At 46.7% G+C, this 16,184-nt stretch overlaps 1 protein-coding gene across 1 annotated transcript in view; it reads right to left on the bottom strand.

Annotated features, from left to right (window-relative positions):
- Positions 1 to 15,884, bottom strand: part of arhgef19 (Rho guanine nucleotide exchange factor (GEF) 19) — a 31,825-nt gene extending 15,941 nt beyond the window's left edge. Inside the window, exons 1-8 of the mRNA XM_008295275.1 lie at positions 15,557 to 15,884; positions 3,009 to 3,711; positions 2,434 to 2,925; positions 1,481 to 1,607; positions 1,308 to 1,393; positions 954 to 1,210; positions 705 to 865; positions 453 to 605 (exon numbers count right to left, since the gene is read on the bottom strand). Coding sequence (XP_008293497.1) covers positions 453 to 605; positions 705 to 865; positions 954 to 1,210; positions 1,308 to 1,393; positions 1,481 to 1,607; positions 2,434 to 2,925; positions 3,009 to 3,690 — 1,958 coding nt within the window. The 5' untranslated portion in view covers positions 3,691 to 3,711; positions 15,557 to 15,884. The remainder of the gene's footprint in view (positions 1 to 452; positions 606 to 704; positions 866 to 953; positions 1,211 to 1,307; positions 1,394 to 1,480; positions 1,608 to 2,433; positions 2,926 to 3,008; positions 3,712 to 15,556) is intronic.
- Positions 15,885 to 16,184: the final 300 nt, after the last annotated feature.

The raw sequence follows: 16,184 nt of genomic DNA, 5'->3' as shown, positions 1-16,184 counted from the left end.
CCTTCAGACTGTCTGAACTCTCACAGAATGCCAAGTCACAAGCACTTGCCCATCCATATGTGTGCAAGTAGTGCATCGTTTTAGGAAGACGACCACTGTGGCTCTGATTAATGATCCATCCATCCATCCATCCATCTATACGCCGCTTCATCTTCACTAGGGTGGTGGGGGGCTGGAGTCTATCTCAGGTAAAGGCAGGTTCACCTGGACAGGTAACCAGTTGATCACAGGGCTACACTTAGAGGCAATGGTGCTAACCACCGATCCACCTTGCAGCCTCTAATTCTAAAACTCCTGCTGCAACTCAATTTTAACCATTTTTTAGTTGATGTTTCTGTGAAAATGCAATTATTGTGAATCGTTTCAATTTTGAATCATCACACTGCAGATTGATATCCTCAGTTCTTTTACATACTGTATATGTTCAGCCCTATATTAGAATGATTACTCACAGCAAGCGCTGGTATGTCTGCTCCTGGTAAGCCTGGTTGGTTACGTAAGGTAAATAAACCCTTCTCAGAGCTGGGCAGTGGTCCAGAACGATGTCACACACATCAAATCTGAGAATGTCCTCCTCCAGCCTGTGCTCCAGGTCCTGGAGAAACCTGCAGACGATAAGCAGAACATAGACTCAGTATGAAGGTCCAGATGTTCAAACACAGGCTGGAGGAGGATAGAGGCACATGAGCTGCATATTACTTCACCTCTCACTGACATCTTTGACTTCAGGCAGCTTGGAGAAGAGCCACTGCTTATTCTGAGTCCCGAGACACTCAGCGAGCTCCTGTGACAGCATGAAGTGGTCCACGGCGATCGTCAAGCTACGGATGTACGAAGCCTCAGACGTCACCAACTCAAACTTTGCCTGAGTTGAGAAAGATGCAGTATTTCAGCTTTGTGAAGAGCTGCAGCAGTCAAACACACAATCTGTTCAAATAGAAAGGTTTCACTACCTCCTGCAGTTTTCTCTCCTCGTTGCTGAAGTTGTCGAGCTGACCGCTGGTTCGAACATCAGGTATGTCCTGCCACAGAGCAAAAGCAGATCCTCGCGAGGAACGAAAGGAGCTGGATGGAGACAGATTGGATGGAGACGGGGTTCCATCTGAGCCCTCGTCTCTGAGGCCCTCCTCGTCTGTGCCGGGCTCCTTCCCTTGCTGCCTCTGGATCTCTCTGTTGATGGCGACGTCGCTGTATTCCTGATACAATATCGCTGCAAAATCAAGAAGTTGAGAGTAAAGACGGCTGTTCTGGGGATTCGCTTGTAAGATGTGGTTTAAATGGCTGAAAGCTAAATATGTCAAACTTACAACTTGGCAGAAACCTTGATAGTCGATTTGAGCTGGGAACAGATGGGAGTGTGGCCACATCCTCCTCGATGGATTTCTTTCGCATTCTATAAAGAAAGCGTGAAATTACACAACCAGATGTTGTTTAACAGATTTTCTTTGGTAATATTTTTGTACTGTCGCCTACTATTTACCCAAGTTTTGTGCTCCACCGATGTATCCCATTGTCAGTGCAGGGCAGTGGAGGTGCCGGTCCTACAGGACTGTGAGGGGCGCTATCGCTAGAACCTCCTGAGCTGCGATGTCTGGAGTTGGACTTATCTACAGAGAACAAAAAGCAGGAGGTGCTAGTGTGAGGTCTGGAGAAGTATAAAGTAACCTCATGTATTAAAGACTCCATGATGTGTTGCTCGCAGTCTGAACTTTTCTGGAAGTTGGGCGAGACACTGAAGCCGAAGTTGCTCCCGATGGCAGGCAGCAGCTTGCATGGCAGCTCTGTGGCCATTGGTGTGTGAATGGATGAATGAGAAACATATTGGAAAGCGCTTTGGATAAAAGTGCTATGTCAGTGCAGACCATTTACTAAGTTTTGAGATGGGTTTGTGAGTCATTTGCAGCCATGTAAGGCTCACTGATGACAATCCACCCACCAAAACACTGCTGTGGACCAAGCAGACCCTGCAACAGCGCTGCCAGACTGCAGCAACCATTCATGCTCAAACTCAGGACCAATTAACCCACAATTAATTCCTTTGGAGAGCAGTAAGGAATTGAGGTGGTTGGAGAAAACTCATGCAGGTATGGGGAGAACATCCCAACAGGTTCTAATCCAGAACCTTCTAACCGACAAGACTCTTGTGCGCTACTACAGTCTGCTAAAGATGGAATTGTTTAGGTACCAAATGTCATGGCTTGATCCTTCTATTCATGACATAAGGGTATAAAATAAATAAATCATACACTAAGGCCTTCACAGTTTTAAACTGAACACCGATGGAGGATCAATACTAAAACGGGTCACTCCTCCACTAGTGGACGATCTGTGTCAGTAGCATTGAAGCTGTGGTCCCCTCATGAAGTCGCCTCATGTTGATTTCTGCCTCGCTGACCTGTTATTGCGAGCTGGGCTGTCCTGTTGTCTACTTACAGTCGGGGTTTGGGCCGAGGCTGTTGGAGCTCTGTCTGTCCCTGGAGGCTACTCGGGCAGACAGCGACTTCCCCAGCTTCAGGGTGAACGAGTTCTTCCTCTGAGACAGCTGCAGTCTGGATATCAGCTCTGAAGCCGAGAAGCGCCGCCGTTCTTGGTCCCCTTGACGGCCTCGAGGCACAAAGCTCCCGCCTGCGACGATGGATGTGTCCACGCTCCCTCTGTCCTCCTCCACTCCTGGTATCGAGTCCTCTATTATGTGCAGAGGTTCTGAAGGTAGACTAAAAATATCGTCATGACTGAGGTTCGGCAGATCCGTGACACCGTCTGTGGGTGAAGGACTTGAAACGGCCTCCAAAGAGGATAATCCACTGAGGTCCTCTTCCAGGAAGGACGCAAAAGGTCCAGGAAAGATGTATTCTGCATCCAGGACTGGGCTGCCGAGTGACTCGTCACTCAGACTGTCTGGGGAATAAACCTGCACTTTTCTCCCTGGAGACAAAAAAAACAACTTCGTTAGATTAAGATCAAACATGAACAGCGTTTCTATTTGCTCTGACGGTGAGAAAACTCACGGATAGACTTCTCTTTCAGTGAACCTTGTGACGTTCTCCTCTGAGGCTGGCAGGAATCCTGAAACCCAGGATATTCAGGTGAGGACGGGGAGCAAGGCACCTGAGCTTCCCAGGAGTCTCGGTTTGTGTACAGAGAGGACAGAGGGAACGACAGAGGGAGGCTGAGCGCTGCGTGGAGAGGACGACACACTGTTGTGACGGTCCGAGGCTTTTCACTCTGCTCCTGTAAAGTCCTGCTGCCATTCTGGCATTCGAGCAGCTCGCCGTCACCTGCAGCATGTGTGAGAGAGTCCAGATGTGTTTCACGCTCGCTGTCTGTTCTGTGACAGCCATTCTGCAGCTCATTCAGTTCATTCAGCGTGTGACTGAAGCCGTTCAGCGGCAGAGAGTGTGTCGTGCATTGTGCGTCTGGAGTCACGGTCGGCCTCGGAGAGGCGAAGCCGTTTAGTTTAGGAGTCGTTGGTGGTTGGAGTTCAATAAAAGCCAACGTTTCCTGCTGGCACACAGCGACATGCTTGTGGTGGCATGGATGGAGGAGAGGCCGGTCCTCCTGGGCCTCGCTCAGACCCGGGGACTCTCCTGAGCCTGGGATCCACATGCTGGGACTCTCTCCTCGGCAGCGAAAAGCGCTAAGGTGGGGCTGGAAATCAGGAAAAGGTGAGAATCCATAGCCAGGGAGCATGGCTCAGTGGGCACATGGGAGCTGCAAGAGGAGAGACACAAGACATCACTTTATTAATGTTAATGTTAATATAATAACTCATACACTCCTGAATTAAACACTGCAAAACAAAACTGACCAAGTTCAGACAGGAATGTATTCCTCTCAGGACTGAAACTACCACTATAATCTATACATGGTAACTGATCTGAGGGCTGCACAGTGGCTCAGTGGTTTGCACTGTCACCTCACAGCTAGAAGGATTCGCATCCTGGCCCGGGATGTTCTCCCCGTGCAGCGTGGGTTCTCTCCGGGTTCTCCGGCTTCCTCCCACAGTCCAGAAACATGCTGAGGTTAATTGGTGATTGTAAATTGTCCGTAGGTGTGAATGTGAGTGTGCTTGGTTGTCTGTCTCTAAGTGTAGCCCTGTGATAGACTGGTTACCTGTCCAGGTGAACCTGCCTTCCTCGCGACCCTACAGAGATTAAAGCGGTGTATAGATATGGATGGAAATCATCTTGGCCTTTAAAGCCTTGTCCAACTGCAGGTGAGGGTTGAACCACCGCTCTACCACCTGAGTATTTAAATGGATCTAACGTGGAGCGCACGTTTTATTTAAATTGTATGTGAATGTGAATATATGAAGACACACAAAGGATGTGAGTATCTCCGTCTGTGACCTCTGTGTTATCTGTACTGAGCTGCCAATCAGCTCATCAGCCAAATGAGTTTGAATTTCAGAGTTGTCTAAAACAATGTGTGGATTTCTATCTTTACCAGAAACAAACCAGTCAGTGTGACTGAAACCAGTCTGACTAAACCAACACAGCAACAAACATCTTATCTTGGACTCAGACACGGTTCAGTGGACGTGACTCAGTGTTAGCAGCTTGTTGCCAGAGGATTCCACAGAGTCGACGGTGTGCCGCATCACATTCACTTTAATAAACTATTCACACAGTCTGTGGACATGAAGCTGGTGGAGGTGGCACAGGAATGACTTTCTAAAAGGGCTTCTTCACATTTTTGGGATTCATTTAGGAAGACACACACACACACGGATACGAGAAGACCCCGAAACTAGTGACGCATGCAGGATGTTAAACAGTCGAACCCGGTCTTCACACACACACACACACACACACACAGTAGAGTCTGGTGTAGTGTGTCGTCTTCCTGCTCTAATTAAAGACTTCTCCACACACAGCACTCAGCCCCTGTACTTAACATCTACACAGCAGCAGCAGCAGCTCCAGATGGAATACCACAACACAGGGACAGACGTAGGAAGAGAGCGTATCCTCGGCACTCTCACCTTTCACCTGAGCGGTACACTCATCTATCACTCTGGTTGGTCGTCTACCTTCCTGTCAGCCGGTCGCTCTTCTGATTGAATATTTACAGCGAGCGTCTGTTAGAAGCCGGCAGCGGGTCATAAAGTCAGCTCTCCTGACAGCCTCGTTAAACACACACCAGTGGAGCTCTGGCTCTTCTTACCCTCCTGCTTCCTGAGCAGGTAATCCTCCACTTCTGCCTTAAACACCTGGTAACAGGAATGGGGCCGGCGCTAACCTACAACACACACACACACACACACACACACACACACACACACACACACACACACACACACACACACACACACACAGAGCTTCGTATGCACAGGAGGACGCAGAGGTTTGATGGTTTCCTTTGTCACATCCTCGCAGGCTCGTTGCTTTTATAACTGCAGATAACATCGCCTCATAAATTCCACTTCACAACATAATAACTAATCAGCATGTTTTTATTACATGTCCAGGAACCGTATCTTTTTATTATTTCATCTCCAGGTCAAACAGCATTCAGTCCAATCATTGCAAACTCTCCCCCATTAGTGCTGTTTTCCTGTGTGTGACGTTCTATTTGCTCAGAAGGTGAAGAAACAAAAGCAGCACTAACCTGGACGGAGGCTGGATCAGCTGTCTCATGTTTAACCCTCACTCTGCTGCTCTGTTTCGTTATATTCATTTTAATGAGCCTTTTGTTGACATTTTGAAGCTCCTGTAACCTTCTACATCACCTCAAAACACAGACTCTGTAGACTGTACAGTTTGGTTCACAAAGAAGGCTGAATGTTAATTGTTAACTTCTTATCTCTTTTTTCTATTCACAACCACACACACTGCACTCACTGTATCCTTCAGTTCGTGCATGTTTAACTGGACTACAGAGTTTATTCATCATACTAGAACACATCTTTAGGAGACGCATGTGTAAATGTCACGTTACAGTTAACAGCATCCGATTAACTGTACACCTGCATATTTACACAAACGTAGACTCCTTAGAGAGCGTTAATGCTTCACCTGTAAGTATAACTCCAGATCATCACAGGTTTGAATCCAGACTTCACCTTCCTGAGCGCACATGTGCAGTACGCTGTGAATATGAGGCTGCTGAAAAGCCACACCTGTTCTCGCTGCAAAGGTAGGCAGTCAATCCTATCTCTCTCTGTTACACACACACACACACACACACACACACACACACACACACAGGGCAGTGCAAGCACAAATGGTTACCTGTTCCCTGCCGCAGACAAAGGCGGCCTTTATCCAGGCTGCCCTGAGCACAGGACACCTGAGAGGGTGTGGGAACTGCTTATACTGATCCACTCTTCTAGTGCAGCCACTGAGCCATATAAACACATCCAGACCAGTGCAGCATAATGACACCAGCTTATTGGTGTCTGGATGTGATTACTGACTGGTTGTACCGTAATCCTGCTGTATGTTCAGCATCATCTAAACTTTACTCGCCTCAATCTAAAGTCTCCCGTGTAAGACCCAATGTGTCTACGGTGTGCTGTCTAGACAAAAAACAAAAAAACTTGATCTCAGTTTCCGTGATGGTGTCACAATCCTAATGAATGAACGTTCACATAATCCTCCACCAAACAGCCCCGTCGTCACTGCAGAGAATTTAGTTATCATCTCAGGACGCCGCAAACATCCCAAAAAACTGACAGAAAAGCCTCGCCGCCATATTTATCGCAACATGAAAGCATCCGATTACACGTACCGCACATTCCTCACACTCGCACGATTATATCGCGCTATTAAAATTTCAATTCCAAAGACGTGTAATTTCCCTTGTCACAGCAGGCTGTTATTTGTGACTGTGATGGACTTTGCTGCCAGAGCTGCTCCCTGTAATTTCACTCGGCGGCTCTAAGACACCGTGTCTGCATGCAGAAGTTAATGAATGGCGCTCTGGCACGCCTTTGATGCCAGCAGCCACTCAAGGAGCATTTTTAATTGTAATATTATTCATTTTGACGGCCTCAGAATAATCCTTTAATGGAGTGTATCACATGAATGTGAGCGTCGAGCCGCTGCTGATTCAGCTCCTCCACACAGCCACAGTCGTGTAATCACGTCATTAACGTTCGTTTGATGTTTGCCGGGAGGGCAGATGAGGGTGTTAAAACAAATGGATTCATTGCTGGAGCTGTTTGTGGTTTATCAGGATGAAGACATACGTTTCTAAATTGTTCTCCTCATGTTTGGAGGTGCGCTTTAAAGGGACGGTAAGCAAGACGCCTAATGTTCATACATAAACTGTTCATCATGTGTCTGTGGCCAGCTGATTCTTGGATCAAACAGAACTTCAGATGGACACTAATACCCCCTTTTCCACCAAGAACAACCAGGTGCTAGTTCTGTGCTGGTGCTGGTTCCAGTGCTTAGTTGGTTCTAATCTAAGAACCGGTTGCTTTTCCATCAGCAAGGAGCCGAGTTAGAGCCATACGTCACTGCATATGGAGCCGTTTACCGAACAACGCTGCCGCCACACGGAGTCCACACAGGACTCCAGACTGACTTTTTTAACGGTGTGACCAACTTTCTCATTTGGTCGCACTTCCTACCTCGTCACAGGAAAAACACATGACTTGCTGAACATGTTCTTATCGATAGACGCTACAATTTACGATGTTCCCTGAACGCCCCACATAGGAGGCTGGGTAGCTGCTGTTGGTGCCGTGGTGCTCAGACCAGTGTGAGACCAAAGATGACTTTAACAGTAAACCAGGACGTTCTGATGTCACATTGGTCCAAGATGAAACCCAGTGGTTTCTTCTCGTGCAGTCTTTTCTATGAGCAGAATAAACAGCATGTAGGTGAGCTCCATTTGTCACAAGAAGACCTCATTTCTAAGCGTAAATACTGCAGCACACCAAAGTTAGAAAAGAACTGTTTTCCACCACTGTGGTGCTGCTGGTGGGACACAGTTGGACCGGATTTCAGTGCAACAGTTTGTGCAGAACTTCCATGTGCCCCTGGACTCATTCCAGTACATCTGTGATTGGACCTGGTGAAAAACGACACAAATGACCGCTTGTGTGTCCCATCCATCGGTCTTGGTAGTCACGATAACCCGCCCCCAGCCCCTGACGGTACTTAGTCTGGCCCAGCAAAGAGCTGGGGCCTGAAAAGCACCAGTTTTGAGAACCTGGTGGTGGAAACACAAAGAACTGGTGCTACGTCAGGCACCAGCACTGGAACCAGTTTGGTGGAAAATGGACCCTCATACTACAACAGGTACTCATCCATCATCTGTGGCCACAGTCACGTTGCCCCGAGTGTCGAAGACAGAAATACACTCAGGACAAAACAGCTGGTTACGGATTGGGCTGTAGCACCGGGTCAGTGGTTATTCCTGAGGTTTTTGGACATCGCTCAGGATTTCTGGAGAGTTTAGAACTTCCTACTGTGTTTGGTACCACTGATGGAAAGCTTGTAGGAACAGGAGAACCTACAAAGTCCAGCAGCAACGACTTCAACTACAATTCTTTCAGTGACAGGCTCTCATCATAGCAGACATTTCTTTGACGCACCATTTGTTTTTCTTGCATGTGCAGTCAGTCCCAAACTCAGGGCTGCCTGTAGACGTCCATGCAGACCCTCGGGGATTTGGGGAGTGACAGAATTCACATCACACACACCCTGTCAGACAAAACATGAACCGGCCTTTAAACCTACAAACCGTGGCAGCTGCTCTAGATTTGTCAGTCATCACTTAAACTGCAGCGTCTGCTTCAAAATCCCGCTGATGTTCTACCACACACTTCCAGGTTTGTGCACTGTTCAGAACAGTCGAAGCACACTGCTCAGGTCATCGGGCTGAGCTTTGTGTAAAAACAATCAAACTAACAATAATCAATGAGCAATGAACACAGGCATCGTAGTTTATTTCATTCCCACATTAAAAGATGTAAATACACACAAAAAAGCCATCCATCCATCATCTCTACACCTTAATCCTCACTAGGGTCACTGGAGTCTATCCCAGGTGACTCAGGGTGAAGGCAGGTTCACCTGGACAGGTAACCAGTCTATCACAGGGCTACACTTAGAGACAGACAACCAAGCACACTCACATTCACACCTACGGACAATTTACAATCACCAATTAATCTCAGCATGTTTGTGGACTGTGGGAGGAAGCCGGAGAACCCGGAGAGAACCCACGCTGCACGGGGAGAACATGGAGACTCCATGCAGGAAGATCCCGGGTGTCCTCACCGGGACGTGAACCGGCAACCTTCTAGCTGCGAGGCGACGGTGCTAACCACTGAGACACTGTGCAGCCCAGTGTCGGAAAATTTGCCACAAAATCGTGACAGATCAGTTAAAGACACATCTTTGAGTAAATAACTCTTAAACCTGTTTATCTTTTTATTGGCCCTTTAAAAATTGGTCCAACCTGCTTCTCTGTCATCTGTAGATGTTATCAGTCAAACTAAATCTCTTCCAAAACAACATGAAATGATTTCCGGCTAAAGAAAACATTTAGTCCTGGTAATCAAGTCTGATCATCAGGAACCAGCATAAACGCTTCTGCAACATCTACAGGTATCATCACGAATCACAGATTATTTAATGTTTCGCTGCATTCGATGGTAATCTGAACATCCAACCACCGCCAGTCGTATCTCATCACAGACTTTCCTGAAACTTGCGGCGGACAGAACGGCTGCCGTCCTCTCCCTCCCCCACACACTCTCTGCCCGTGAGCGTGAGTCCGGTGTGTTTGTTCAGACAGAGCGGAGTGTCCTGACGGTGTGGTGCCACCGGCTCGTGTGTGTGTGTGAGATCGCAGCTTAACTCGGTCACATCGGACCACTAATTGCCGAGCAGCAGACTAAAGAGCCCCGTATTGTCTGCTGAGACAAGACATGACATCATTCAGCGTCACTTCTGGGAAAACCGCCGTCCTGAACTCTGGCTTCTGTGAACTAGTTTTCAGATATGTTTCTATCAGTGACGACGGCTCTGTTGGTTTCAGATTGAACTGTGTGATAATATTGCATTGTTATAATTAGTGAATCCAGTTCTGGTGTTGAAGCTGTTGTGGAGCGACGATGGTTTTAAAACACAACCTCAGATCTTCACCACGTCCTTTACAGGCTTGTCTTCCTGTTCGGTTTCTCACCATTTGATGCAAATGATAAGAAACACTGATAAAACCATCATATATAATTGGGAACTTGTTGATAACATCAAGACATTTTGCAGGAGGTTCTTCTGTTGTGTTGAGGTACATGTCTTGTCTGGCTTTAAATATTCTGAAAGTTCTCTCCCATGTTTCTCCATTCATGCTTCCTTCTCACGACTCAGTTTCTCCGTCGGTCTCATGACTGATAGAAGCAATCTCCCTCGACCATGCTAATGTCATTTTACTCAACTGAGGTTTTACTTTGTGCACCGTTTGACACGTACGCTGCAAACGCCTGCATAGAAACCCAGGTTTGGTGTTTTAATGGGATTCATCTGAACCTCGCAGCCAAAACAAACTCCTCACAGAAACTCAGATTCCAATCAGAGAACTCACAGCAGATGTCAAGGTGATGCGTTAATTTGTTTTTTTTAAAAAAGAGCCGACGCCTCAGATTCGCTCAGTGTCAGCGTGGCTGAGTGAATCCAGGTCAGGGAGTTTCTTGGTATTCGTTCCTCCTGCAGCCTCCACCCACTGAGACAGGTGAGCGGCCCAGAGGCGACGGAGGAGGCGGGCAGAGGGGGTTTACCCAAATGTTTACACATGGTGCAGGTCCTCCTAATCCTCCTCTCAGGCCTCGGGCAGCTTACCCACGACCTTCCGGGACACTATGAAGATGCATGCTTGACAGCTTGGCCCACAGAGCCGTGCCCCACACGCTTCACCTGAATGTGAGTGATTGGAAGGTGCAGCAAGGCCTTCCCCGATCTGGTCTCGCCCGGTGGGATTCCCTGACAGCGACGGACAAACAGCCAGCTCTCATTTAAAAGCCTGAAAAAATGGCGACCATCTCACGTGTAAACGCCAAGACGTTTGGACCTTTAACCTCCCCCCTCCCCCCACCATAAGATAAGCCGATGCCCAGGAGACACACAGCCCGGACGGCCAGGACACAAAGGAGCTACTGACAAAACTTATGGAAATAACCTGATGTAATTATGGTGCTTTGTCATAAGTCACAAAAGCTAGCGAGCTGATGGAGGGCCAAGAATCCAACAGGTAGTAAACCCAGAAAATCTCATAATCAGCACCTTCTGACAGACAATGGTTATCAGTGTGCAGATTGTGAGAGACGGAGCAGCGATTTAGGATGTGTTGGCAGGTTACACGAACATATGAAAAGTTATAACAAGTACGTAATGTGTAGAGAAAACACCCATCACAGCGTCCCAGAGCCGAGGCTGACATCTTCGTATTTCCTCTTTAACAACGTGGACTAATGAATTATTTTCCAAAACCTACATAAACAGTGATCCACCCACTGTTGCACCAGCTGATATGTGTCTTCATGACCTCAAACATACGACCCGCAGCTGCTCTAAACACTAAATATGTATCCCTCCACAGCTGAAAATAGTCCCCAACAAATGCATTGCGTACTAATTATTGATTCATATTTGCAACAGCATCAGCGTCCAGGGTTTTAGTGAATCACACAGCTGCTCTTTGAGTACAGATTTACTTCTTTAAATATGTGAACCGCTGGATGTGGGGCTGAGAGCCACAGAGGAGGAGAATATTGACGACCTGATTGGCTGAACCCAAACACCAGCCGGTAGGTTTGAAACTGTATCAATGTGCAATATTTGATTTCATGTATATATTCTTGACACTGCTATTTTTTTTGTTCTGGTTTATACATGATTCTTTTTATTTTTACACTATTTATATTTAGCTCTTTTTTTTACTTTGCACTACTTTTATACATAGATATAGATATATTTATAGTTATAGTTTCACAGTACTTACAAGTTTCAGACACTTCATTGCCAGATTCATGGTTGTTGTTTTTGTGCAATGACAATAAAGAAAGTCTGTCAAGTCTGTCAAACTATTTATCAGTGCCAGAAAGTGTAAAAGTGAGTTTTCAGACTTTCGACATCTTTGCATGGTCCTGTTAACTACTCATCTGCAGCTCCATTGGGGGAAATGAAGCAAATCTAAGCACACAACTGTGATAATTAATCTGAATTCCTGTACTTTATCATTTAAAGTATTTCCCAAAATAAACCATTTGCATGAACAACAACAGAAACTCTGCACTAATCAGGGAAGTAAATCACTTATTACCGTGTCAGTGACACCTGTGAACGCTTGGAAAGAAGTAGTTGAGTCCAGGTTTTAACTAATTTTTATAAAATAAATAATCTGTTTTAGTTTTACTGTCTTTATTTCTTATGACGTTATAACTCAGGATATTTTTGACTTCTCTCTGTTTTCATAGAGATGCAGGTCTTTAACGAGCCCACCGTGAGGACAAGCTGCTCGGTGTTCAGAGGGTTAATCGTTTTGTTCAAAACAGGAAGATATAGAACATCACCAACTACATCCTTCGCTTGTTTCTTCAGCAGCTTTCTAGTAAATGTTTAACAAAGAAGGCGAGCTTTTCATGCATCTGCTGTGGCTTCGTTTTTTGGTCGTGTTTTTTTCTCTAAATGTGTTAAAAAGCAGCAGCAGCTTCGGTTTGTTGCACTCAAACTGTCAATGAGAACACTTTGATTCTGATCTGATCCTTTGCCACTGAGCTCTCAGGAGGATGACCTACTTTACGTCAAACTGCTGATGCGTCTCTTGCATTCATCTGCTCTTGTGTTCGTGCACGTTCTCCTCTTCGCTGCTTTCCAGCCGTCTGCTCCACTTTTCCCCGTTCGAGCTCCTCCACCCGACTCCTTGCTTTTATTATCTGGACAGGTATGGACAAGCCGTCTGTTGTTTTGAAATGTGATCAGGTAGAAGTGAACACACCTAGCAAGATGACCATTCAGACGCTGTTCCTCTTTAGGCAACAGTTAAAGGTGTAAACTTTTAAACTTAAACAAAAATGATGATTTAAACGAGGGCGTTTCGCCTTGAAGGCACAAAAAAATGTTGCTGCTGCTGAATATCAGATCAACATCTGCTTGTTTTCTTTTTTTCAGCTGAGCAAAGAAACACACAAAACTAATTTTTATGAAGAGGCACGGCGTCTGAAGGCAGACATGTATGTTGCATGAGTATAACGTGAAACACGCTGCATTATGCCGGGCAAATGGAAAAAAACCCGAAGGCTTCGGTGCTAGACAGGTGTGCAGCAGCACAGTCAGGGCAGCGCTCAGCACACATCGCCTCTGGGCTCAAATTTCAAAATTCAGTCTGTTTTAACCTTCATGTATGAGCCAAATGCTCCCTGACACACAGATTAACTAATGAATGACAGAACCAGAGCTCTAAACTGTGAAACTTCAGGCTTTCAGGGGGTCAAAGTCTTCTCAAAGTGCACTTTTATTCCAACAAATCAAAGCCGTGGCACGACTGTATCATTACTATCTGGATGCACAAGCTTTTAACTCGGTAGGTGGTCTGTTTTACAGTCCAGGTTCCAACACAAGTTCACGTCCAAGCTGAGAGGGCCACGCTACCCCCAGATGAGACCCTCTGACACACAGAGACACTTTTCCACATTCCCTGGATGACTCGGCACGCTCATTCCTCTGAAATTGACCGCTTAGCCGAAGCAGGAGACAAACAAAGAAACTCAGCGACACACGTGCGGGACCAAAGGCTGCTATTATGGGCTGTTAAAGCCGCTGCTATTTAGGCCACAAGCCAGAAGTGCAGGAAAGTGACAAAGTCTGTTTAAAGCATCAGCAGCACTCAGGTTGTTTTCACTTGATGATGCCTCCTGATCTGACGAAAACAGGTCAGCGCACAAAACCCAGTCGTGTTGAGCGACGCAGCAGCAGAACATGTTTAGTGCACGTGAGTGTGAAGCCATAAAGCACAGAGGCTAGCTGGGGAGGGGGAGGGAGGGAAGGTGTGGATGAGGGCGAGGTGTGGCCATATAGACACACACACACACACACACACACACACACACACACACACACACACGCTCAGACAGCCGCTGTCTGAGTGGCAGGTGATGGGGCAGGTGCTCTCCAGACATACAGTTGTGGGGGAAGGAGGAAGTGGAAAGAAGGCCTGAGCTGAGTTATAAATCTGAGGGTGATATGAACGGGCACGCCGAGTGAAATCAAACCCACGTTTGTGTACTTACAGGCCAGAAACTCTGTAAAAGCTTAGAGGAAGTCAGTCATCCCAAAAACCTGCAGTGTGAAGAGAAAAATGCTATCAGATGTCCATCACACAGTTCAAGGCCCTGATTTATGCTCTGAGCTGGTACCACCGATGTGCAGAGGGTGAGCTGGAGTCAGACACACTGCAGTAAGTCAGGTAATCCAAAAACACCCACAGCTATCTAATTGTGCTCCAGCCAAAATATGCACCTCCAGACCATCACACAGCAGCAGCAGACTCACATGACAACACACTGAGTCATCAGGACGGCAGACAGAACGGCAGCCATCACCTCAGCTTACCCTCCTGCTCATGGTGTCTGAAAGATGTTGAGAGTAAGTCTGGAGGGTGTTAATCTGCTTTGGATTGAGGCCACACTCTACCTGGACCAGAACAGCCTCCACAGTATTATAAATCATAACCTGGCTGCTGAGTGTCATCACTGTGCTGCTGGTTATCCCCTGACTGGCTTCTCTACATGACTGAACACACACACGTATGTATATGAGGACACTAACACATGCCTTCATGTGTGTAAAGGCCAACACGCACACAGTCACACACAATGCCAACAACTCAAGGCTCTTTTTCTTTTTTTTTTTGCCTGAAGCAACAGAATGTGTTTGAGACTTATGCTAAAATATTCCAGAGAGGAGCAGAATGAGTTCGCCTGGGCGCCAACTTTCAGCCATGTACAGTTTTTTAACAACCCCTCATCCAGCATATTCCAGACAAGCACTTACCTGCCCCGCTCTGCAGCGGCTCATTGTTGCACTGTAGCCATCACATTTAAGGCTCACCTCATTCTGCACTTCCCAGGGAGCTGCTGCAAACGTTATAAATGCAAAAAGCAAAAATCTCCCAAGAGAATAAAAGAATTTTTAAAAAAAGCAAATAATGTCACAGGTTTGATGTGAGCCTCTACCTGAGCTGGATGTTTGGCTCTCTGCTCCAAAAACAAAACTAAATTAATACTAAAACTGTCAAATTTCACATTTAATTCAACGATACCTGTGCATAAGCTCAGAATCTTTATTTAAATGTCTGCTTCTGTTGATTACTGATGACCCAAGTCTTTCTCTGTATTATATAAAAAACAGTTTGTCAGATAAATGCACCTGACAGGCTGCACAGCTCCACACAAAGCTCAGGCTGCCTCTCAGACAAACAGCGCAGCTCAACTTTCACTCCCACAGAAGCAGGTACAGGCTACAAGTTGGACTGTGAATGCAGATTTCATCCCCTCGTTCGCTATCTGACAGTTATTGTTCCTGTTTGTTCAGAGCCGTACCTCGGTGGCGTTAGCAGCCTAGTGTGTGTGCTGGACGGTGGCCAGCGGCAGCAGCAGTGTGTGAATCCAGGCCATCCCAGGGTCAGAGCGAGCCACTCCGCTATCCATTGCTGCCTTGTGTTCCTCCCGGCTTCTCTCCTCCCTTTTCCTCTCAGCTTCTTTTTGTTGTTGTTGTTAAACGCAGACTTTTCCCGAACTGCACTCTCAGGACTCGATTCTTCTCCTTCTCCTCCTTCTTCTTCTTCTTCTTCTTTTGCGTCTCACAAAAACAAAAGCAGTTTGAAAAAGAGCCACCACTTGCTGCTCTCAGAGCTACTTACAATGCAGATCCCCTCTCTAAGCTCCTCGGCTCTCTCTCTCCTCCCTCCCTCTCCCTCTCTGCTACTGTTGGGGAAGTGCTCTCCTGGTTTCTCTCATTCTCCTCCCCTTCTCCTGCCCGTCCTCTAATAGTTATTTAGTGTCTCATTTCAGCACCTGCTTTGAGACAGAGCGGGTCCGAGAGAGGAGGGAAAGAACGATGTTGCTCCTCAGCAGGACTGTGGACAAGCAAACATTTTTATTTTAGATTTATCTGACCTTTATTTCAGCAGTTTGAGAACCAGTTCATGATCTGGCCAAGAGGCGCCTG

This window comes from Stegastes partitus, unplaced genomic scaffold, assembly GCF_000690725.1.
Source record: "Stegastes partitus isolate 25-593 unplaced genomic scaffold, Stegastes_partitus-1.0.2 Scaffold1035, whole genome shotgun sequence".
NCBI lineage: Eukaryota > Metazoa > Chordata > Actinopteri > Pomacentridae > Stegastes > Stegastes partitus.
Note: the sequence above shows the minus strand (reverse complement) of the source record. Positions and strands in the feature narration are given on the sequence as shown.